Genomic DNA, 24,525 nt, shown 5'->3' on the forward strand with positions numbered 1-24,525 from the left:
AAGCATATAGGCTTGTTATACATTATTTCCATTTTTGTAAAAAGATTATAAATACTGTTTAAAAAAAAAATGCCAAATGTAATCGAAAACAATTTAAAAATGTTTATATGAGGTTGCAACTTTAAAATGTAGGATCAAAGATGCACCAAAAAAAATCCACCATAAAAAGATGTTTGGATGTTGGAAAACTCTCTAATTGATCATCTCAACATTGAGATGAATGAATATAAAAAGAAAAAACAATCTCAAGTATGTGAAATAGTATATCTTACAATACATTATCTGGACCGTCTATTTTAAAAATTTAATATTTTTTTAGATTTACTTGATTTGAACCATTTTCAAAGTTCAAAAGTTTATAATTAGAAATGAAAATAAATTCTTCAACAATCCTAAAAAATTATTATATCAAAATTACATTTATGATAAAATTTAGAAGTGCACCTTAGATTGTTTAAGATTGTGCAAAGCACAAACAAAACAATTTGATCCCTAGATTTTGAATCACCAAACTAAATTTCCAATTTTTAATTGGAGCTAAAAGATAGGTACTTAATGCTTTTATCGACACGTGTCAATTGATGGGTTCGGGATGATCGCTTTAATTGCAACTTTCAGTTCAATCAAAAAATTGAAAAGGAATAACAGGTCAGTAATTAAGATGTTATTTCATCATTCGGTCAAGAACAGGCCGCATTTTACGGTTCATTTCATGAGCTAAAGATTCTAGAGAGAGAGAGAGGGGGGAGAGGGCGATCACAGATTCTAGAGAAAGAGGGACATTGCATCTAGCTCTAGAGAGAGAGAGAGAGAGAGAGAGAGAGAGAGAGAGAGCGCTATGCTTTAGAGAGAACGAGCCCAGTCAATATTAACAGTGTGAAGAGAGAGAGAGCCGTGCTTTAGAGAGACAGAGCTTAGTCAATATTAACAATGAGTGAAAGCAATAGTGAGCTGCTGGTCCATGATGTAATGAACTAAATGCAGGGGAAAGAAGAGGGGGAGTGTTTTCATGGTGATGAACTTTGGAGAGAGAAAATCTTCGTAGCAAATTGGGTAGATGGTGAAAAAGTGAAGGCGCTGCAAAGTTTCTAGAGAGAGCGAGGGGCGAGAAAGCGAGCCTTTCAGTCTTCACCATATTAAGAGAGAGGGAGAGCTTATAGGGAATACCCAACATCACAGTTACAGAGATGGGGTGAAACAAAGAGGGCTTAGAGAGAGAGAGCTCCACTTTTCGACAACATAGGAGAGAGAGAGAGAGAGAGAGAGAGAGAGAGAGAGAGAGAGAGAGAGAGAGAGAGAGAGAGCTCCACTTTTCGACCGTATAGGGAGTACCCAACATCACAATTACACAGATAGGGTGAAATAAAGAGGACTTTGTATTGACGGCAACTCGTCTGACTTATCAGCTAGGCTTGAGCTTCCTTCCATTACAATAGAAAGAGAAGAAAAAAAAAAAAGAGGGTTTGGTGGTAAAAGGAGAGCTTTTCCATATTAGGAACAATGGAGGAGAGACAAACGAGGTACATAAGAATTTCAAAATCAACGCCACATGGAGGATCGTTGTTAAATTACTAGTATTTGGGTAGAAGTTAGTTGGATTATTCTCTCTTGGAAGGTAGGAAGGCGCCTCAGCTTCCTTCCGTTTGTTGACCTTTCTCCATCGCTTGCTGGTGTTGATCGATTGTCCTTAAACTAAGCATTCTCTCTCATCAGAAACCAATTTTTTTTTTTGGGTTTTGGTGATATGAAGAGGAATTTTGTTGCTTGGGTGATAATTGAGCCTCTTTGAGCATAAGGAGTTTTCAGAGACATGTCTTGGCTGAATTTGGTATTGGGTTTTTCTGAGAAGGGTGGACCAATGGGTGGGAAATTGGATTATTGGCAAAACATTGGGTTTTTGGGGAAGAATGTTTGTCAAAAATTTGATGGTAGGAGGGGGCTTAGACTGCTATTGTCTAATGTTATTATTTGGTTTTGTGTTATTTTTAATTCGTTTGGGCCTGTGATGGCTCTAAGGCCTCTCAGGGAGAAGGATAGTTCGTGGAGTAGCAACCAGGCATGTTCTCTCTCTCTGACTTTCTTTCTCTCTCTATATTTCTCTTTTCTTCTGTCTATTAGTTTTCTCTTGTTTTAAATGAGTTGCCTTGGGTTACCTTGTGTTTGCACTAGTAATATGCTTGCTTTCGGATTTCGAATTCTTTCTTCAAATGTTTTATGATAGAAAGGAAGTATCCAATTCCATGAGACTCTTATGCAGTTGTTAATTAAAGTAGGCTTCTATGATGATGGACCAATGATCATCTAAATTTACCATAGCTATTTGCAGCTGACCTATTGTTAAATTTGGAAACCATGAGTTACAAATTCAGAGTCAATAAGGCAGAAAAAACTGATCATACTTTTCCATGTACTATCTCTGCACTTCTTGTTTTTATATGGATTATCACAGTGCTCGATGTGATATATTTGTTCTAAGAAATCTTTTTTACTACTCGTTTATGATAAAATTTCCACATTTTGAGCTCTTAATCTTCAACTTCAGTAGGAGACTTAACATTTTAGTATGATATGAATTTGTATTTTGGTATCCTTTGATGATTTTATTTGGAGCCTGAAGGGACTGCCAGTTCTTTTCCATAATGGTTTCAAACATAGATCAACTAAGTGAGAATATGTGATGGAAATGAACAATAGACAGGCATAATAGTCCTGCATCCCGTGTAATATCAAGTACAAAAGAAAGGGTTGGCTGATCTCTAACAAAAATTCCAGTGGAAGTGATAAGTTAGAAAGATACGAACCAGATTATACATCTATCCAAACTGTGGACATAATACACATGTTAAGAAAATGAATATCCGAGAATGGACAGTTTGTTGCAAACCAGGGTATGTCGCTAGCCTTTGATGAGGAGTTGACTCGACCCATGAAAATCCTTGAAAGATATCTTTATGGTGGAGTGTTGGGTTCCCAACAATCTTGTTCAACTATTTAGGGCTTTAGAGAAAAAAAATTCTCCAAAAACTTAGAAAACCTTGACCCTGGTCAAAGTGCTAGCGGTCTGTGTTGGAGAAAGAGTACACTCGCAACCATGTGAGTAGAAAAATTGCTGATGCATCATGGAGTGAAACCATCATTTTGAAGCATGTGCGAAAGCATCATTTTGAAGTATGTGCGAGAGTAACGCCATGATGTAGAGAAAGCTAAGGTTTCAGACCCTGGATTCTTATCCTCTAAAGATTGTGGAGAAAGTGAAGTAATTCTTAAAGTTTGAACAAGACCATTATACAGTCTCAAATTATCAAAAGATGAAGTATCCTTGGAACACTAATGCCCTCAAAGCTGTACCCTTCATTTCTTAACATGAGGAGCACTGAAGGTAGACTGAATCTTGTCCCTTGGGTGGAAATGGAAAATTACAGCCTTCTAGGTTAGGGTTTCTTGGATTATGATGATTGTTAAGTTGTGTTTTGGTATAAGCTGGAGGTGGATTGAGGATTCCCAAAATTACTGGGTTAAATTGGATGTGGGAGAGCAAAGGTTGTGGTTCTGTAGATATTAGGATTAGGAGGTGAAGGATGGTTGGTAATTCCTTTTTACAAATCCGGTAACAAAGAGTTTACTGCTAGGGAATTGTCATTAGAGAATTTGGGAGGAACAGGTAAGTCACTTGGATGATATTGTTGAAGGTGACTAGAGTTTGAATTTCATATACTTGCATCAGCTTCACGTTTCGGCCCAGCTTTCGTTCGTGTAGTTTAAATATGTTTGAGAATGTATATTACTTCTTTCAAGATTTGGTTCCATTCACTACATTGAACTAACATGCTAAGAGTGACACTCTTGGTTTTGATTGGACTTCAAAATGACTTATAATCCTCCTTTCTAAATCGCCAGTGTATTCTTTAGTGAACATATTGTAAGAACTGCAAAACATCTTGTCATAAACTTTTCCTTTTGGATCAAGAATTATTTTTTTATGTCGATCTAAGCATAAACTTTAAGACTAGTAACTGGAAATGTATTTATTTTTAGCTTATGAATATTGACTCAGATCCATGCTGCAGCACCTACTTATCAAAAGAGAAGATCGTGACTTCAGCCCTTACATCGCTTGGAACATAACAGGAACTTATAGAGGTATGTTTCTGGCTGTTAAATAATACTGCTAATTGTTGCCATTTTTTTGTTTTTGTTTCTCTTAACATTAACATGAAAGTTTTCTCTACTCTTCTGAAGCTGGCTGCAAATAGAGACTTCATCAAAAGATTATCTTCTTTATTTTTTATTATATTTTATTATTTTCTCTAACATTTTTTAAATCTTAGGTTAAGATAAAGAAGAAAATAAGAGGTTATCTTCTTGATTTAGTGCATCTATTTTTGTGTTCAGCTGTAGCTAGTGTTTTGGTTCTTTTCAAAGTTCATCTCTCACTCTAGGTAGATGATACTTTTAGGATTCCTAATTTATTATCAGCTTTGTTCTTGATAAACCTTTTTTGTAAACATTGATCCTAATTCTGCATGTTTAAATGCAGGGACATGGGGCACCTTGGAAAATAACAATGGCTCTCATAGGTTTCCAGAGTTTGGAAAATCTAATGGATATATTATATTTGAGTTAGTGAGCTCTGTAACAAAGATTACGGGAGTCCATTATGTTCAAGTAAGTATTTTCTTTACTATTCTATTATTTTGCCATCATTTTGGCTAATAACGTTAACAAAAGAAAACTATGCACTTAACACTAACTAGTTATTCACATACGTTGTATGTGTACTAAATATTAGTCACTAAAATAAAATTTCAATCTTGAACTGGCATTCGAGTTAGCTTTGGTGAAAAGCCCTTGAAGATCAGAAGGATCATCAAGATGGCAAGTCAAGATAATCATCTGTTGAAGAGATTCACCAATCCAAGACGTCAACCAAAAACAGGAAGAGCATGTTGACAGTTCGAGATAGAAGTTCTTATAAGGAACTTTCTTAGCCCAGACGCCCTGGTTCCAAGGGTAACTGTCTTAACTAAGGCTCTCATTACCGATTGGTTTAGACTTTTAGGACGGCCACCAAAAAGCCCTTGACTAAGCCCGGTACATTAGGTGTAAGCCCCCAATGAGACCGTCTTACTAAGGCTCCCATTGCCGATAGGTTTAGATTTTCAGGACGGCCACCAAAAAGCCCCTTATTAAGCTCGGTACACATGGTGTAAGCCCCCAAAAAGACACCCCCCATGCCATCAGTCCAAGTCCTGGTGAAGCAGTTTATACGCCCCATTAAGGGTTCTCCTCAGTTGTCTATCTAAAGCAAAATAGACAGACCAAAGGTTCAGTGTAAAAAGGGAAGGAAGCCCTTAAGCAAGGCCCCTCGCCACTAGCCTTTCAAAAAACATATCAAAGGTTCAGTGTAAAATTGTTTTATATTTTAATTATTTTCTATAACCTACTTTAAAATGGATCCATCTTCACATATGGGCTTCTATTATAAATTTTTTATATTTTAATTATATTATTCTATAACCTACTCTAAAATTATTGTTAATCATATTAGTAAATTTGTTATTTACTTGTAAGTAAATATTATCCTAGAGAATTAGAAAAAATAAAAATGCTAAAACATATCACATAAACTTCAAAATATGATTAAATTCTATTTATTACTTGCATTTTGAGGTAATTAGTTTTTCTAAAAATATCTCCAATTACATTATTTATTTCTATAATTTCCATTTACGGTGAATTATTATCTTGTTTTCCTTTTTTTATATATATTCAATTATATCATTCCGTAATTGGTTTTTTAAAAATATCTCCAATTACGTTATTTATATCTATAATTTGAAGGAATTATCTTTTCATTGCTTTTGTATTTTTGGTTAATTACTTTTGTGTTTTATCTTTTATTTTGTCTTATTTTCAATTATACTATTTTCTAAAATAATTAAAATTAATTTAAAATAATATTAAGAAACAAATTATTAACTATAAGTAAATATTATTCTTAAAAATTAGAAAAAATAAAAATACAAACAATATGTCACATGATATGTGTACTTCTGCCATGGATTTTGACCTGGTCTTGCTTCTGGCATTTTCAAGAAAGACTGCAAGAATTTCCTAGAACTACAGAAAATCTAGTAGTGGTCGTCCTACTAATGAGACATGTTCTCCATTTAAATCTAGTAGTGGTTGTCCTACTAATGAGACATGTTCTCCATTTTGCACTTATATAAGGCAATTCCACTAGGCATGTGAAAGAAGAGAAAATCAAAATAGAATCAATAACCTATGTGATATATCTGCTGGCCCGATGCTGCTGTTCACAAACAAATGAAACTTGTGGGGATTAAAAATATAAATAGTGCGAATTTTTGGTACTAAATTACAACTTTTATTCCACGTTATCATGGATAACTATACTGGAATCCCATTAATATGAGACTGGTGCAATTATTAACCCATTCTCATTTATGTATTGGGTGTGTTGTATTCGTCATTAATTGAGCTTGATATGTGAGCTTTTTATTTTAAGTGCTGTTAATTTGTGTAAGATGGATCTTTTTGTTGTCTTTTCACATTTGTGCTTTACTATTCAACTACCTTTCATGCTTGTGCTTGTTTCCATCTCTTCTGAACAGGGAGCGATATTTTTTCGAGGAGCATCTGATAATGAGCATGATCCTGGAGTAACTCAGTTGAGAGTCGAAGGGGTTTATATATGGCCTTTCAGACAGCTTCGTATGGTAACCAATAGGTAAACTTCATGTGCTTCATTTACATACTATTCACTGGCTAAAAAATTGGGTAAGCATGTTCTGGACCCTGATCTCTCTTTCATTATACTAAGTATCTTACTTTTGGGCTGTGACTCTTGAGGTGAACGTGTGGTGATTGGTTGAGAGAATTATTTCTGCTTCATCTAGTTAATGTTCGGTAAATATTCATGTTGTGTTTTTCAACATGCCTGACTCCTGATTATGTAATATTTGAGTCTGGAAGTATAACAAAAGAACTTTGCAAATGATTTTAAATATATGAGAAGGGCTGTTAATTAAGTGAAAAATTTTATTTAGTATTTATCATTCTCTAAATATCCCAGAAGGGCTGTTAATGAAGTATTAGCTTGGGACAAAGCTGATTATCGGTTATTCACAGTCTAGTACCATAATCTTTTTCACTAGTGTTATTTATGATAAGGAGATGCTCTCAATCTTTTCTGGTTAATAGCAATGCATTTGATGGTTCTTTTATTTTGGATACTCGAAATTATCTCATAGATGGTTGGAACTTACTTTGTGATACATCTCACAGTGGTTGTATTTTTTTTGATGACCGAAAAGTTTGAATGTGGTTGCATGGTTTGACTTGTTTTCTCCAGTTTCACCTTGTAGTGTCCTGTTAAATTGTCTTTAACACAAATTTCCACCGGTAATCTCCTTATATTGAGGTGTCTGTCGCATTACATGCACTTATTGGTGGGAAAATTAGTTGGAAGTTATTTCAAATACTGCTTCCTTTTTGAGAATTCAGAAAAAGCAACCCTGATTGTTTAGGGCAAGTTTGGACTGCCTCCCCCTGCCTACTATTATAGAATAACAGAAACATAGTTTTTTCGCACCGACTATTATCAAATAGGCCACCATTTGGCTGCACTTTTATAAAGCGGGATTCCAAAAGTGATGGACACAGAGGACTTGCAGTAGTGTGCTCTGCCACAAGTGGAACTGATACTTCTAAAAATCCCATATAATTTTCTATCTGAACTGGCCTGTAGTGTTTAACTTGATGAAACTAATAAAATTAATGAGAAAGAAAATCCTTGGAGCAGGAGTACATGATTGTTAGTGGAAATGTCATCCACATTTTTCATTTGCAGTTTTAATTGGCTGTTTGTTCCTTTGGAGTTTATTTTATATACAAGTCTGAAGATATGTTACAAAATTTTCTGGTCCATGTTCTTTCTTGCAGTGGACCGGATGGTGGACTGAACCAAGAGGAAGACTATTTTCTTTCCAATCCATATCACTTGGTAAGTGGTGATTGCTTTTTTCTCCTTCTTTCATTACTATTACATTTTGTTCCTCATTGCTGATATGGTTTCAAGTTATGCATATTTTCTTCTTGCATCACATAGTTTCAAAGTTCACTAGTTTGTTCTTGTGGAAGCTGTTAGTGATTTTTAATCTTGGGATAAGTTTGAAATATGGACATAATGATCTTCTGATCGATGTCATCACTGATGCAAGATGCCTTGCAATTATGGAGAAAATTTATTCTGAACGCAACCCATGAAAATTAAAACAAGGCATATAAAATGACTAAACTGAACTTATATACATGCATACATAGAAATGCCAAGCTTCTTGACAAGTTCTATCATTTAAAAGTATATTAAGTTCATGGAAATGGAGTAGATGAAAAGCGAACAGAAGGTACCTCCTTTAAGGAGCAACAATTTTAACCATTCCAGATCCTACTAATCTACCTCCAAATCAGTGCAGGGTGTATATTCTTTCCATGAACGCAGGTTCCCCTTACCTACCCTAATGGCCTAACTTTAAGCTAGTTCGTATGTGGTGTACAAATTACAACACCAGGCCACCCTACTGGGATTGGGGACAAAATATGTTTATATAGATTTGCACTAATCCATAGTAAGCGGTGTTTCAGGCACTGGCGTGGCCAATAGGCAATAGCTGTTGGCCCCCCGACCAAGTGCCAAATAGAGTGGAACACATGTATAAAGCCGTCGTATTGGCACTTTATGCATTATCTAAGCAGGCCCTTAAACAAATCATCGCTTTTCTGAACAAATCATCGCTTTTCTTAGGAAGGGAATTACCTTGGTCATTTAGGCTTACCCTTCGTACTTCAGATTGTTTTATTGTTGCGTGATTTTGCATCATCAGCTTGGACTTTTCTCATCTCAAGTGTTCCAAGACTCTCCACGTGAGCAGCTGAAGAGAAAAGGGAAACATGGTATATAACCTTTATGTTCTCTTTGTTTTCATTGTCCTTTTTCCATTTTGATTTTCTCTAGCTGTATGTTTCTCTAATTATACTTGTATTCTTGTTTACTACAGCTTTTTTACTTGATTTGGAGAAACATTGCAATTTACAAATTGCTGCTCAGATTTCAAAGATACCATCGGATCAAAGAGGTATTGGAATTTTAATTTGTTTGTGCCCTTGTTTTTGGTTGGCTCCGTAATCTTGCTTGAATCCTGGAATTCTTTTAGCTAAAAAGTAGATTTTTTCTTTTGTGTCGATTTCTTTACAGTTTCCTGAATGCATTTGTAAAAGAATATGAAAGAGGAAATGATTGTAATGGTTAATGGTTCACAGCACAGTCATTGTGAGTGAAAATGAAATGCAAAGCACATCCGCAGTTATTTATGTGCCTATCATAGATCAAAAAGTTGGGTTCATTCTATAACTCGGATCAATTAAAATCTGACTTAATGCAGTGAGATTTCAGTTTTTTTTTTTTCCTTTTTTTTTTTTTTCTTCCTTTTCTAAAGATAAAAATCCCAAAAAGAAGGAAATAATAAACACACAAAAATGTAGTACTTGGGGAATTTCTATAAGGAATTTGTATATTTTTTAGCTGTGTTATGTTAAAAAACAAAATGGACAAAAGATCGACCTGTAGGCTGCATTAGCTTCTGCTTATATCATGTACTGCACATCTTTTAGTGCGTTTTTGCATATATGATGGAACTGTAGGCTGACATTTTCTACATCGTTTTAGCCATTTCATGTGCAGGATTCAGTTAGTGTGTTTTGAGAACTAAAACTTAGATGTGGTTGGAGGATTCTACTGTTCAGGAATGGACATTTCTATAGCCAAAAAAAGTTAGTGCGTATAATGGAGATTATTTACTATTATAAATTTGCTGTTTAAAATTTTGGACGTATTTTGTTAAGGTCATTTCTGAGAAGAATCTTCAAGTTTTTTTCTGAAAAATCTAGAGGTAGAAAATCTCCTAAGAAAATACCTCCCAAGGAAGCTGCCGAGACTGATATGTGCCATTGTAATCATATCAGATTTGGTTGTAGGATGCTAGTAAGTAGGAGAATCAAAATAACCACGTCTTATAAAAATAAACTGTTTTCAGTCTGATAAGGACTTACTTTCTTTCCTACTTTGTATACTTTTTTTTTTCATCTGTTTAGACCTTCTTAGATTTTGGATCTTTTTAACTTTGTGCTCTTGCTCCTTGCCTTAACTCGCCTCACTCTTAATAGCTTTCATTTCAATTATTATTTTTTGCCCATTCTGACTACCTATTATTTCCATTTGTAAGAGGTGATCCAACCTTTTTCATAGGCACGAATTGATAGGAAATATTTATATTATTTTGTTCCAGTTCTGTCCTGTATTCTTAAATGGATTATTACTATTAACTTTTTAGCTTCCATTCTTGTGACCATGAATTTTCAAAATATGTTGATTTATGATTAATTGATAATTTGATTCTAATAAGTAATAATACTATAGCCAAGTTGCTGAGTAGTCTCATTGCTTAATGTTAGATGGAGATCGTGATCATTACCACATGGAAGGTTTAGTGGAGAGTCCAGCACTGGATGATGAAGGAGAATGCTTCTCACCTATTCTCTTAAATGCTAGTTCAATTAGCATGGAAGTTTACTACAACAAAGCTGTTAACTATACGTTGATGGTTACTTTTGTATCCTCTGTAAAAGGATGTGTTATTCTCTCTTCTCTTATCTCTCCCATTGGTATGGTTCTCTATTTGTCTGTGCTGTTAGGCACAATGTGATATATACTTTTCCTCTACAAATCCATCGTACATATGAAAGAAAATGTATTCTATCTGTGTTTCTTGTTATTTGGCATTGGCATATCTTATGGGTGCATGCCTTAGCATTTTGACGCACCAGATATCTTTTCTTCAAGTTCTTCTGTTAATTCGTCAAATGGAGCACAGCAGTACTCAATCGGTAAGTAATACAAATGATTTTGATTGAAACCATGTGTGTAATTTTAAAAGAGTTGGTAACATTCTCTAAAGGCTTTCCCATGTATTTGGCCCATCTCTAAAGGCTTTCCCATGCATTTGGCCCATCATCTTCTAATATTTTATTTCCAGGGGGCAGCCAAAGTGTCTTTGCTGATGATCGGGCAACAAGCGATTATGGATGCTTATCTTTGTCTTTTACATCTAACTGCAGGGATATTAGTTGGTGAGTTATGTGCATAGCTCTTTATTTTGTTTTGTAATAACATAACTACTTGTGAACAAACTGTCATTTATCTTTATTGATGTTTTGGTTTGTTAAAAATTGTATATTTGTATCTGTATGCTCTAGAGATGTTCTTATGTTTTCTTTTCTAATACTAATATATTTTTTCAGTAAGAATAGTTTTGTTAATTCTATTCATGTACAATTGCATTTAAGGCATCTGATTCTTCATTCTTTGATAAACAAAATTCATTCTCAGAAAACTCAGTCCGTTCTTACAGCTATTTCTCAGAGTTTAGATCTTTGGTTCATTCAGATTGTCTGTTTCTTAGGGGAGAACTACTCCAATCAAATGATTCAGTAATTATGGCCTGCCTTTGTTTGTGAGTGTGTATGTGTGTGTGTGTGAGAGAGAGAGAGAGAGAGAGAGAGAGAGAGGTGGGCCTTTTTCACGTGTCCTTTGCCATAGATAATAACAATTCACTGATTAATTACATGTTTTTTTCCCCAATGGGGTATACCATCTGGGGTGTCGTTTAATGTGGAGGCACTCCACAAATAATGGTTGATTTTCGTTCTTAATAACCATTTCGGTATAGAACTGTTCGAACCTCACTTAGTTGCTTTGACATTGTCCAAGTAGGTTCATTTGCACCAAATTTCTCATAAATTTCAGGAGTAGTTCATGATATCCTTGTTTTCTGGAAATGCTAGACATATATTTGTTTCAGTATGGAAAAGGATGCGCTCTCTGTATTTGACCTGAAAACTCAATCAAATTCCTATGTATTGAGACTCATCTGTCTCACCATATCTTCTCCAGCATAATTTCTTAATAGTATATGGGAAAAGATGAGATTAACCCACTAGTTCATATGAACATATGAGCCCAACGGCCCAGATTGAATTTGGGCCGATCTGACGATCACGGATGTCCGGTAGTGCTTGAATTTTATTTATTTTTCTACATATCCAAATCACTTGGAATTTTAGGTGTGTGTTCTTCTTATCAAGGTGCACTTAATAAAAATATAAAAAAAAATTATCTGTAAAAATAAAAATGACCAAAATACCCCCCCAATCTTTTCGGGGGTATTTTGGTCAATTTATTTCATGTAAAATATTGTTTTGATATTTTCGAAGATTCACCTATTTTTGATGAACACACGTCTAAAATTTCAAGTGATTTAGATTTGTTGACAAAAAACTAAAATTCAAACACTACTGGACATCCGTGATCGTCAGATCGGTCCAGATTCAATCTGGGACGTTTGCTCATATGTTCATATGAGCTAGTGGGCTAATCCCATCTTTTCCCATAGTATATTTATCTGAAAAGAGAACAATTTCATGATACCTATTTGTGTCTCCTTTTGTGTTCTCATGGATACTTTCTTCTTTAGCTTGCAGAAAGATGAGTTCTGAAATGTATGTGATGCCCATCTGTTTTGTTTGTAGAATCTCTTTTTAATGCTTTTGCAACTGCGGCCTTTTTCAAGTTTGTGGTGTTCTCCATCTTTGAGATGAGATATCTCCTTGCAATTTGGAAAGCGGGTAGACCAAATACAGGTGAAGGATGGGAAACAATGAGACGTGAACTATCAATACTCTACAGCCGTTTCTGTAAGTCTATTTTCCAGTTAATTTTTTGTGTTTAGGGTTTGCTCAAGAACCTAGAATGCTTAGTGTTTTCATTGAAAGATCCCTTAACAAAATTGATTGAATGAGTTAACTTGTATATATGGTACTAGTAGTTTGTATCAAACAAAATTGATTCATGGTTTCATGTAATTTTTCTGCAATTGTTTGATAAATTCTCTACTTTTCAGATCCCGCAAACTGAATCAGATATCTTAGGAATTGGGCTTGGGCTTAAGTGGTTAGCAGTTGATGTTAACAACGTTACATCTCAAGTTCGATTTCTACCCACTGAACCCAAAAAAAAAGAAAGTGGGATATGTTTGTCAAAATTAGTAATAAGAAGAATAGTGAACATGTTTCAAAAAATAAAGTAATACGAAGAGAAATAAATAGTGAAATATTAGGTTGCCTAGAAGCATTGGATGGTTTTTTTAGAGCTAAGAAGTTGTCAGTAGTTTGGTAGGTCATTTTTCATTTGGATACATCAGAAGTGTTCAACTTCAGAGTAATATTGCATTATTACTTACTGGAAAATAAAGTTGGATTGTCTTTTATTGGCATGCGAATATTCTGAATTCCTGCTATCATCCATTAGTAGAAGAAAAGCTTTTACTCATGTTTGCATTGTGCGAACTTTCTGTTCAAATACTTTATGTGAATATGTTCTAACTCATTTAAGGCATTATTAGTTGAAAACTTACAAACGCTTTTGTGAATCTGTTGTATTACTAGACAATTGACTAAATATTGCTCTAAATTTATGAGTCTTCTATGTTTGGTTGGGATCTAGAATACCTGATTTGGTTGTACAATATAATCTTAAACAGCATATAGTCTCACTTTATCATTATGTGTAAAATACGTCCTTTCTAATGAAGTTTGATTTCATCAGATGGGATTCTTTTGGGAGGCATTATAATCATGTATGAGTTGCATAGTTTTCTGCGGCCTATTCTACTTGCAATGTACTCCTTCTGGATCCCCCAAATAATCTTTAATGTCATTCGGGATACACGGAAACCTTTGCATCCTCACTACATCTTAGGAATGACCTTCACTCGGCTGGCTATTCCAATGTATGCCTTCGGTTGCCCAAGTAATTTTATGCGCATAGAGGTTGATAAGAATTGGTGTATGTGTTTGGGGCTCTTCATGGGATTTCAAGCTCTTGTTCTCCTTCTTCAGCATTATCTTGGATCTAGATGGTTCATTCCTCGTCAGGTTTGATCATTTTCTTGTTGTGAGATTTATTTATTTATTATTTTACCTATTTATTTTGTTTTATCATATCTGACATTCATAATATGTGCTTTGGTTAAATGCCATCCTTAGCTTGGAGGTGATGTTGTCATTGATTCCAACTTAGTTACATCTTTATTTGAGGTCTTATTATCAGTTGTGATCTTATCAATGGGAGTTGGTTTTGTGGGTTTTTAGGACCAAAGCATGTTTAAGAGCAACTAGGAGACTAAGATTGAGTGCATGAATAACGTCCAGAATTTTATGCTTGTGAAATGGGATGCATATTGTAGACATGTATTTCATCAAATTATTATAAAAAATTACTTCTATCTTTTTTATCAAAACCAAAAAAAGATGCATGTATCTCTCTCTCTCTGTGATGCCAGACAAAGGGGCTTTGCTCCTGCACGAGTGTAATATGTGAGGTGGGCATAGAAAAGAAAGGTTTTACGTATTTGGAATGCTAATTAGGTATTTTGCTTCCTACAAAGATTAAGACCAGAGGATTTTGACCTCATAAAAGGTTCCCTAGATAATGTAGAGTTCGATCTAAATGAAGTACAATTAGGGTTAAGGTTACGGGGAAGTGTTTGATTGGGTTAGCGCAAGGTTTGTGATAGGTTTTAGGGTCTTTGAAGGGGTTAAAGCTTAATAAAAGAATGATGAGATGGTTTAAAGCCCATGGTTAGGGTAGCTATAACGCTGGTTTACATGAGGTTTGGAGAGGTATAGCCAAAAGGGCGACTAATTTGGCTACGGGGTTATGGAAGGGTTTGAAAGGGTGACTAATTTGGCAGTGAGGAATCATGGTCGGGGGTATGCGACAAATGAGGGGAAAGAAAAAAGGGCTTGAGCATAGGTGGGGGGAACCTCCAATCCACAAGCTAGGATTTGGGGGAAAATATCCACATAAAGAAGAAGAGGATTGTAGGGAATATATCCACTTGGACGCTTGAAAGCATAGAAAACAACCTCCGAAAGACTAAGAAACTTAGATTTCTAATTTATCTAGAACTGAAATTTTACTTTCTAGAAACCTAATAACGTAAGGAAACTAAAATTAAAACTCAATTACAATAAGGATACAATCTCAAAAGAAAGAAACCTAACGCTCTTCACTGCTTCATTCCAAACCAGGCTGGATTCTACATGAATGAAACTAGGGAAAATTACAAAAACCCCCCAAGACTACACTTTCTATGTAACTTACCTCCAACCTAACTTTTCTCTCACTTTTTCCCCTAAAACAAACTTTCTATGCAAATAAACCCCCAAGGGAAAATGTTCATTTGTTTTAGACGGAAATGCCTTTCCCATACACAAATCAATTTGGCCAGATTTGACGTTTTCGGACCCCAGTAGCACATTGCCGGAGCGCACCATCACATTGCCGGACCAAAACTGAGTACTGCCGAACCGCCCTTTGCAACTGCCGGAGCTCAGTGACTCAGAAGTTCTACTGCCTGACTGCCCTTTGCAACTGCTGGAGCGCTGTGACTCTAGAACATGCACTGTCGGATCGCACTTACACAGTTTTGGAGCCCTGTTCCACTATTGGACCGCACTTACACAGTACCAGAGCGCTGTGACCCTTCATTGCCGGACCGCACTTACACAGTACTAGAGCGCTGTGACCCGTCATTGTCGGACTGCACTTACACATGCCGGAGCGCTTGATCCACTGTCGGACCGCGCTTACATAGTACTGGATCCCTATTTTGGTGGGATAGAGGAGAGAGGCGTGGGTAAGGGAGGGTAGTTTAGGCATTTATTTATTTATTTTTTGGTTGGGGGGGTATTTGCACAGAAAGTGTATTTTGGAGGAAAAAGTGAGAGAAAAAGTTAGGTTGGTGGTAAGTTGCATAGAAAGTGTAGTCTTGGGTTTTTTTTTTTTGTAATTTTCCCATGAAACTAATGCGTTTATGTACAGTCCTAGGTCAGGTTTGTGCATGTGTGGTGATATACACGTCTGAAAGTTCCTTTCTGATTTGTTTTATTGGACCATCTTTGAACTGTGTAAGTTTTGATTTTATATAGCAGTAATTGCTATATAAATCGCATTATTCTGTCCCTTGGTTTAACCAAGAGGCTTGGCTGTAGATAAATGGATAGCTTTAGTGCCTGAGAGAGATTTCCTAGGTGTTTCTCATAAGTATACCAGGACACTAAAACCAATGAACCATGCGAAGGTAAATAAAATGATAATTGAATGATAGCCATTATTTCATAAATCGTGTTTCCTTTTCCACTCAAATATTCTGAGTAATGTCAGCTTATAATGATGAATGATTAAGATTGAGTTTGCATAGTAAGTGAAGAATCCTGGTGCTGAAACCAGATATTATCCAAAGGAAAATTGTTTCATGCGGGCTGGACCGCATGACTTCATATGCGGTTCAAAAAGTGTAAAGCATCCATCTTGAAGATGGATGCAAGTAGGTGTTCCATCTAAAAACAATGGAAACTAACGGTCCAAATGTTTTCTTACTAGAATTATTATTTTTTGTTTTAAAATTTATTTATTTTTCATATTCATGATCTCCATGTTAGAGATTACATGTCCTTAAAAATTAAGTGCAAAAATCCATCTCAAAAATAGATTTATTAGTAAGCCCGCATTTCTGTGTATGCGGGCTTGGCCCCATAGAAATTGGATCCTTATCCAAATTACTATCTCTTGGAAGTTCTATGGTGCTCAGAAATGCTTGGGTATAATCCAGGAAAATGGAGAGATTGAGGAAGATGTCGCACATAGAATTAGAGCTGGGTGGGCGAAGTGAAGATGTGTAACTGGAGTTTTATGTGATCGCCGCATTCCAATGAAGCTGAAGGACAAGTTCTATAGGATAACTGTGAGACTAGCTCTACCTTATGGGGTGGAATGTTTGGGAGATCAAAACACAACATACCCATAGAATGAGCGTAGATGACATGAGGATGTTGAGATGGATGAGTGACAAGACAAAAAGGGATAGAATTCAAAATGAGTACATTCAGGAGAATTTAGGTGTGGCACCAATAGACGATAAGATGAGAGAAAGTAGACTTAGGTAGCTGGCCATGTGTGGCACAGACTCCGTATAGAACTTGTTAGGTGGTACGAGTTAGTTCAAGTGGAAGGCTCAAAAAGGGCATGGGGTAGGCCGAAAAGGACATGGTTGGAAGTAGTGAGAAAAAATATGGGGACTTATGACTTCAATGAGAGCATGACCCTTAATAGAGCAGAATGGTGAACTAGGATTCATGTAGCTGATCCCAATTAGTTGGGAAAAGGCTTTGATGATAATGATGATGATGAATCACAAATGCGTCTCAAGATGCATCACTAAATGTAATATGCCCGCAGTTGTAGACGAAGTGGGTGGTAAACAAAATTGATCATAAAAAATGAGATGGTTTAGAAACACATGATGTAGAGAATGAGAAATGCATGGATACTAATGGAAAACCCACATGGATCAGAAAACACTGAGAAGTTATGGGAATAATAGATGAAATCACTGAGAAGTGAGTTACATATAGAGAAAACACCAATGTTGGAAATGGAGAATTGTGTTCCTGTCCAATTTAGAAACAAAATCGTCACCATTTCTAATATGCATCTTGAAAAGCAGTATGCCGTTCAATTGAAGCAGATCATGTAAAATTGATTCTCATTGTGGACTGACCGAATAACTCAAAACATAAATGTATATGCACAAGAGATGTTGAAAAAGCCCTAAATGGAAGTCTTTTAATATAACTAGTAAAAAATGTCTGGTTGTAGTAGAATTACTCAACTACAGAATAAGAAAGAATATGAACTACTAAAATAGAATTATACAACTAGACATTTACTAAATCATATCTGTATAAACATGTGCTTAGCATAATATGCACAATCCCCCTCCCCAACAACCACCCGTACACAGAGAGAGAGAGAGGAGTAGTGTCTACTGAGTGACTCTTTGTTCACCAAGTAAAGTTGCTCTTTGGACATGGACATCTTCAAGAAGAAATACATGTTTAACAACTTATACATGTAGTCGACAAGACGGTGTTTTCTGTTCATCTCCTATGCTCTTGAACTCTTTTGAGACTCATATCTAACAACTTCTACATGTGGGCAACAAGATGGTGTGTTCTGTCTATCTTCTATGCTCTCAAACTCTTCTGAAAGATTCAACCAAATGGTTTCCATGCTGCAGATGCTTGGAATATTGGAAATTATTTTTTTATTTTTTGGATCATTGAAATACTAAATTTTTGGGTACTAGAATTATGTTTCATATCGATATTGTAGCTTCCCACATATTGTAATGGTTTCAGTTCCATAGTAGTTTCTAGGTATTTTATGGAAATTTGTACTTCTTTTGTCAGATCCTATTGAAGTTATTGGATATACAAAGAATTATACATTTGCATTTTTCTATATTATGACTGATCCCTCAAATGATTTATAGATCCTACCGGAGAAGTACAGCTACTATAGAAGGTTTGAGAACAATATTAATGCCGTAGATTGTGTGATCTGCATGACCTCCATTGATGTAGTGCAGAGATCAAATGAATGTATGGTATGAATAGTTAAACTCACATCTGCATTTTTCTTTCTTTTCTGTTGGTTTGCTTTTGGGGTTTCTTTTCAGGGCAGCTTTATTATAATGACATGGATGGTGGAACATTGGGTTCATGATCATCCCATAAAATGATGGGCAGTATTGAGACCTGGATCCATCAGAATAGGATATGACTAAATGGTGCTTCCTACTCAGTGCATTATTCTCCCATCATTTCATTGGATGGGGTTGGGAAAATGTTTTCGATAGTCCATTTGGTACTACGGGACTTATCGCTATTGTAATTTACTTATCAATTTCCTTTAATAAATTGTTAAAAAGCAGCATTTTGAGACCTCGTGCATTTTTGCGACAGGTAACTCCATGTGATCACTTCTTCCATTCTGGTTGCTTACAAAGATGGATGGATATAAAGATGGAATGCCCAACTTGCCGCCGCCCCTTGCCCCCAGTTTAGAAGCCTCTCATCTGTATATCTGTATCACTCTTTTCTGCCGTTCCCAGCTTGTATAAGCCGGCACTAGGGATTACTCTTTGTTTTTCTGGGAAAGTATACTACATGTAAGACTGGAAAATCATAGTTCATTTGGGTCATCACCATCCAATGAATTGATGGCTGTGACGGAAGTCCTGTTTCTGTTCTTATTATCATCCATCTATTCATTGGGTGGTGAGTAGCCTGCTGGACTATGGAAAATCATAGTCCACTGGATTACAGTATGCTTCCCCCTATGCGCTATCTTCCTCTTATTCGTATTATTAATATTTTTTATGGGATTGTATACAATGAGATCATTTACTTTTAGTACAAGGATGTCACAATTACTTATAGTCATCTGATTTGAAATCTGATAGCTTTGGTGTCACAAAATTCGAAAAATTTCTTTTGAATTTTGAGCTTGGTCAATAGAATAAGTACAACCACCCAATTCAATATTCAATGGTCAAAGATTAATTCTAACCACCTTGTACCACAGATAAATAGTCTGAATGCAGACGTATTTTTTATTTACTATTGTTGCTGCTTTGTTATATTGTTATCATTATATTTTCAGTCTCTGGTGACACCTTCAATTTGAATTTTTGGTGCATATTTTTTTAGATGGCATGAGGCTCAAACTGTAAATGTGACAGCGACAGAGAAGGGATGTCCTGTTGTTTTTGCCTGCCAATGCATTCGCTGGGTCTTCCACGGTTGCTGAAGGGCCAAGAGTGACCAGCAGGAAGTTGTATTAATTGTACTATAAAAGAAACATTTTTGCTTTTTGTTTTTAAAAAAATAAAAAAGAAAAGGAAAATGAAATCAGGGTTGTCCCTTGTTCCAAATTGTATAATCCATTTTGGGTGAAGGTGGAAATAAACGTCTTGCACCCATTTGCAGGTTTTGAATTAGTTGATCTCCTCTGTTTCTTCTTTGGTATGTGGTTTTGTTTTCTTGGACCCCATATTTTTGTGCAAATATTGCATAAGAAATCCTGAACATCAAATGAAAATATTGTATTTCTCAATCTGTGTATGTAGCGGCCTATTTATATATATAGGAGAATTTTTTCTTTGAAACTTTGTATTTATTCAATGATACTTTTACAATCACTTATTTTGAAATTTAACGGACAACAGTGATTGTGATCTCCATGTACAAAAGATAAATGGTTCTTTGTAGACAATCCTAAGCTTAATATGAGAGTATCTAGAGGATTCCAATTTTTGGATGAATATCATCTTTAACTTCACGATTCAGTTTAAGAAGAAACAGAAATTTAGAATGTACTATTTGTACTCCTGAAACAAAATAATCATTATCATTATCATCATCACTCGAGTTATATTTTAACTATTTGAGGTTAGGTGAAATGAACTTTCTTCCCTCATTCTGTTCTATTGAAGGTCATATTAGATTATAAGCTGCTATATCTGTTCTCACTACATCTATCCGAACTTTTTACAAGCTTGTAAATATAACATCCAAAAAAATGGACGTGGATCGTCCAGTTTTGGGACAATTAAATCTAGGTGCCAACGAATTCAAAACCTAAAGGAAAAAGTTAGTGCATGGTGCTAATCTCATATTGTAGAAGTAAGGCGCACTTTCATAACCCCATGAGAGGTTGTCTTGATACCAAAAGTGCTCTAATTGATCATCTTGATCTAGACGTGTACGACAAAAAATGAAAAAGAAAGTTTTGACTTTGAAAATTGGTACATTATGTGCACATTATTTGAATTGTTTTCAAGATTTTTAAATGTTTATACATCTATTCAATTTGTGTGCCATTTTTGCAGTTTTGAATTTCATAATTAGGGGTAGAAATAGAATTTAGATCATCGTATGGATTTTAGGCACCAAATATGGATTTTAAGCGCCAAAATGGTACCTTCTAGTAAGATTTGGGATACGCCTTGCTTTCAAAATTTCAGAATTTTAGATCATGTTAAGGTTGACACCCTATAAACTGCATCCAAATCTAAATTGTTATAAAAATTAATGATATTCTTTAATCGATCTCAAATTTTCAGATAAAAAAATCCTCCGAAATAGCTGTTCACCCGGAGGAGTGAACTGACAATATATTTTAATCAAGAATGAGGCTGACCTGCTCGCCAACAATGGGGTTACTAACCAGGCTTGTTAATTGTAAGGGTAAGAGTGTCAGCTTGAAATTTTTGTGAAGTTCATGTATAGGGATTCTTCTTATGTTTCGTTTTTGGACCTTTTTAGAGGGACGTACATTAAGAACAAATGTTTCATGGCGGGCTGGACCGCATTTGTACAATATGCTGTCCAGAGGTATAAAGCATCAAAGGGTGGTCCATCTAATAACTGGCTGTCTAAAGGTTTTTTTAATATAATTATTATTTGTATTTTTCAAAATTTATTTATTTATTCATATTCATGTTAAAGATTATATATTGTCTAAAAATTAGAATCATTATATTATAAACATATATTTATTGCCAAGCCCACATTTGTACATGTGCGGGCTTGGGCGGATGCTAACCATGTCCTTTTGTAAATGGTTATATGTGAAATGGAAAGATAAGTAAACACTAATAAATAATAAAAAGCTAAAGTGAGAAAAAAAGGCAAATTTCTACAATACTTCATGACTCATCACCATCCAAATTTCATCAAGCAGTTATAATTGTCTGAAATTGTTTTGTCGTCAAAGTTCAGGATGAGTCTTTTGTGCACCTCCACCCGTTGGTCTAGGATTGGAACAACCCAAAAATAAAAATAAAAACAAAATTGCAGAAATGATTTTCATTTGCATCAATAAGTCTTTGCGCTAAAGAGTTAAATCACTCATCGTATGGGGCGCCATACATCATGCATGATTCATGCAGTCCCAATTTTATTACATTATATTGTGTTTCATTTGTTTTATCGATGTTTAGATGGGCCAAATTGAAATAGAACTATAAATCATTCTCAAGAGAGGTGAAAACCTGGACATTTTGTATACCACCAAATCATCAAGAAATCATCAAATCCTGAAATAGTCCAATACGAATGGTTTTCATTGTTTTGCAAGAAAGTAGTTGAAACCATGAGTAGCAGTGTTCTTACTCTTAAATATTATCATCCCTCCTGCAAATCAAGACAACCCATCCAAAAAAAGAACTGCTGATTTATTCGCGCGCGAGCACGCACACAGGGCTATATATATATACACTAAGATATACATGAATCCCTATAGTTTAGGAAAAAGTTTATATAAAGTTGCAACCTTAAAATGTAGAATTAAACATACACCTCAAACATCCATAGAAAAAGGTTGTTTTAATGTTGAAAAACCTTTTAATTGATCATCTCGACATCGAGATGTATGAATATGAAAAAAAAAAAAGAAAGATTTCGAATCCCAAAAACTGTTCATCTTGCAACACATTATCTAGACCGCCCATTTTCAAAATTTTCATATGTTTAAAGATCTATTTGATTTTTACCAAAATTACATGTTATGATAAAATTTAGAGACGTGCCTTAATTGGATTGTTTAAGGTTGCAACCTTATAGAAATCACACCCTATAGTTTAAATTGCAAAATTCATCACATCCTACGAGCAAAAAAGTGCTATGTACCACCATAAGTAGCATATCCCACAGACTTCACGGAATAGATGATGAAATGCATTTATTTTGACTCGACCAACTTAATAGGCCCTGCAGAAAGCTGTTTCTGCCATGTAGCAACAAAGAAACTCAAAATCCTTTAAAATGAGTATTTGAGCCTATTCACAGAATACATTTACTTCCCCCACTTCTTTGATTTTTGAGTAGTTAATGCTTGAAGGAAGAAAAAATCAGCTAAAAAAATGTTGTGAAAAGGCCAAGAATAGAACAACAGTACAACAGAAACTCGTTTTTTCCTGTAAAGTGAGTTCCCAGCCTAAAAAGCACAGCAAGAAACTCAAGAAATCTCTCGCCAATTTCCATGGATAAAAATTTGTGAAAGTAACTAAAAAATCAATATATATAGCACATGAAAACACTGTAATCTCAGCTCAAGGTTCTCATCAGTCAGTTGCAGAATCCATCCAGTGTCTTAAAGAGGCATTAGGGAGACACACAAGGATACTGCCTAACAAACTAATATTTGAACTTGAGTACTTTTTTTAAAGCTAAGTGAACATTAAAATTCTTACTTTGCTTCCTCTTTCACAGGCACGTGATCCTCCCGGTGCTGCTCTGGAACCCACCTTGCGATTTTGTACTCACTCACACAAAATCTTTCAAGACAACTGGGTGAGCTTTCATCAGCCCCAGAGATATCAACATCTAAAACCAACAATGTCTTAGCAATACTCCCGCAAACCCTGACAATAGAGTGCCAATCTGACCAGACCCTTAGACGAGATGGCCCTTGATCTTGATCCTTCTCTGATAGAACAAGAACTGCATACTCTGAATGAACAAGGGCAGGGTGGTGGCGGTAGGCCACAAAATCAGTACCATATTGTGAACCCTGGCGCACTACCCAATTCTTTGACCTGAGATGAGAGTAAGCCTTGTACAACCTTGGAAACAACTTTTTCTTTGATATCATGTATTTCCACAACTCTTCAGAGGTCAAGCTAACCGACCCGCAAGGCACTGAAAGGCATTTGAGGGAATGGATGAGATAGAAGGCTTCCTCAAAACCCAGTTGGAACCACTGCTTATCCTTGAGAGTGGTGATGACAGGCCGACCAAAACATGCATGGTTTAGCAGGTCAGTTTGCTCGGATCCAACTTCAAGGAGCACAGATGAACCATTGAGTAATGCATGGGGTCTTGAGAGTAATAAAGAGGATTGTAGCTGTGTAATTATTTTGGACATGGGATTAGAGGAAGCAACTCCTGCCGAACCTTTTCCCTTCCATCTTGGTTCCATTGCAAGCATGGAACAATGGAATTTTTATTTTTCTTATATTTCATAAATAATAAGGGAAGCTAGCTGCGCAAATCTTAGAAATTGACAATCTTAAACCGGAAGACAGAAATCAATTCATAAATTGGAAACCTTTCTATTATCATTATCATCAGTGCCTTATCCCAGCTATTTGGGGTCAGCTACACGAATCTTGTTCCATTGTTCTGCTCTATCGAGGATCATACCTTCAGTCCTACCATAAGTCACCATGTCTCTTCTCACTACTTCCATCCATGTCCTTTTGGGCCTTCCTCTTGCCCTTTTTAGAGCCTTTCACTTGAGCCAAATTTGCTCCCCTTAATTGGTGTTGTATTAGGTTGAATACATAAATATTTAATATGAAGTGTCCTAGAAGAATTTGAAAAACTTTGACCTCTCCTTGCTAGAGAACATGTAATTTGTGCTTGTGCTAGGAGATTTTCCTGGAATTAACTGCATAAAATAACAAAAGGGTTTATAAG

At 35.6% G+C, this 24,525-nt stretch overlaps 2 protein-coding genes across 7 annotated transcripts; one reads left to right on the forward strand and one right to left on the reverse strand.

The window, feature by feature from the left end:
- Positions 1 to 1,343: 1,343 nt before the first annotated feature.
- Positions 1,344 to 20,158, forward strand: LOC18443299 (transmembrane E3 ubiquitin-protein ligase FLY2). Of its 6 annotated transcripts, none has more exons than XR_002282404.2 (15): positions 1,344 to 2,056; positions 4,068 to 4,140; positions 4,538 to 4,665; positions 6,636 to 6,751; positions 7,966 to 8,026; positions 8,907 to 8,976; positions 9,081 to 9,158; positions 10,534 to 10,691; positions 10,906 to 10,965; positions 11,115 to 11,208; positions 12,667 to 12,831; positions 13,742 to 14,070; positions 18,534 to 18,647; positions 19,006 to 19,211; positions 19,753 to 20,158. XR_002282404.2 is itself a non-coding variant. In XM_006853491.4 (15 exons), exons 1-14 carry the CDS (start codon positions 1,811 to 1,813, stop codon positions 19,105 to 19,107), a joined length of 1,794 nt encoding a protein of 597 aa, XP_006853553.3. In that variant the 5' UTR covers positions 1,344 to 1,810; the 3' UTR covers positions 19,108 to 19,128; positions 19,753 to 20,158. The 6 variants fall into 6 exon arrangements, 4 of the variants coding, with proteins under 4 accessions (XP_006853553.3, XP_088714004.1, XP_020528441.1 ...); XR_016049079.1 differs by having other exon boundaries at positions 19,006 to 19,167; positions 19,753 to 19,876; XM_006853491.4 differs by having other exon boundaries at positions 19,006 to 19,128.
- Positions 20,159 to 23,097: 2,939 nt separating this feature from the next.
- On the reverse strand, positions 23,098 to 24,181 carry LOC18443300 (tRNA-splicing endonuclease subunit Sen2-1). Its single transcript, XM_006853492.4, has one exon. It carries the CDS (start codon positions 24,032 to 24,034, stop codon positions 23,294 to 23,296), a length of 741 nt encoding a protein of 246 aa, XP_006853554.2. The 5' UTR covers positions 24,035 to 24,181; the 3' UTR covers positions 23,098 to 23,293.
- Positions 24,182 to 24,525: the final 344 nt, after the last annotated feature.

The sequence above is a fragment of the Amborella trichopoda genome, chromosome 2 (genome assembly GCF_054954075.1).
Source record: "Amborella trichopoda isolate Santa Cruz 75 chromosome 2, AtrichopodaSantaCruz75HAP2 v2.0, whole genome shotgun sequence".
Taxonomy (NCBI): Eukaryota; Viridiplantae; Streptophyta; class Magnoliopsida; order Amborellales; family Amborellaceae; genus Amborella; species Amborella trichopoda.

Coding starts and splice junctions, on each gene's coding strand:
- LOC18443299 (XM_006853491.4), top strand. CDS start 1,811: ATGTCTTGGCTGAATTTGGTATTGGGTTTTTCTGAGAAGGGTGGACCA. Junction 4,141..4,537: donor CATAACAGGAACTTATAGAG/GTATGTTTCTGG, acceptor GTTTAAATGCAG/GGACATGGGGCACCTTGGAA. Junction 6,752..7,965: donor CTTCGTATGGTAACCAATAG/GTAAACTTCATG, acceptor TCTTTCTTGCAG/TGGACCGGATGGTGGACTGA.
- LOC18443300 (XM_006853492.4), bottom strand. CDS start 24,034: ATGCTTGCAATGGAACCAAGATGGAAGGGAAAAGGTTCGGCAGGAGTT.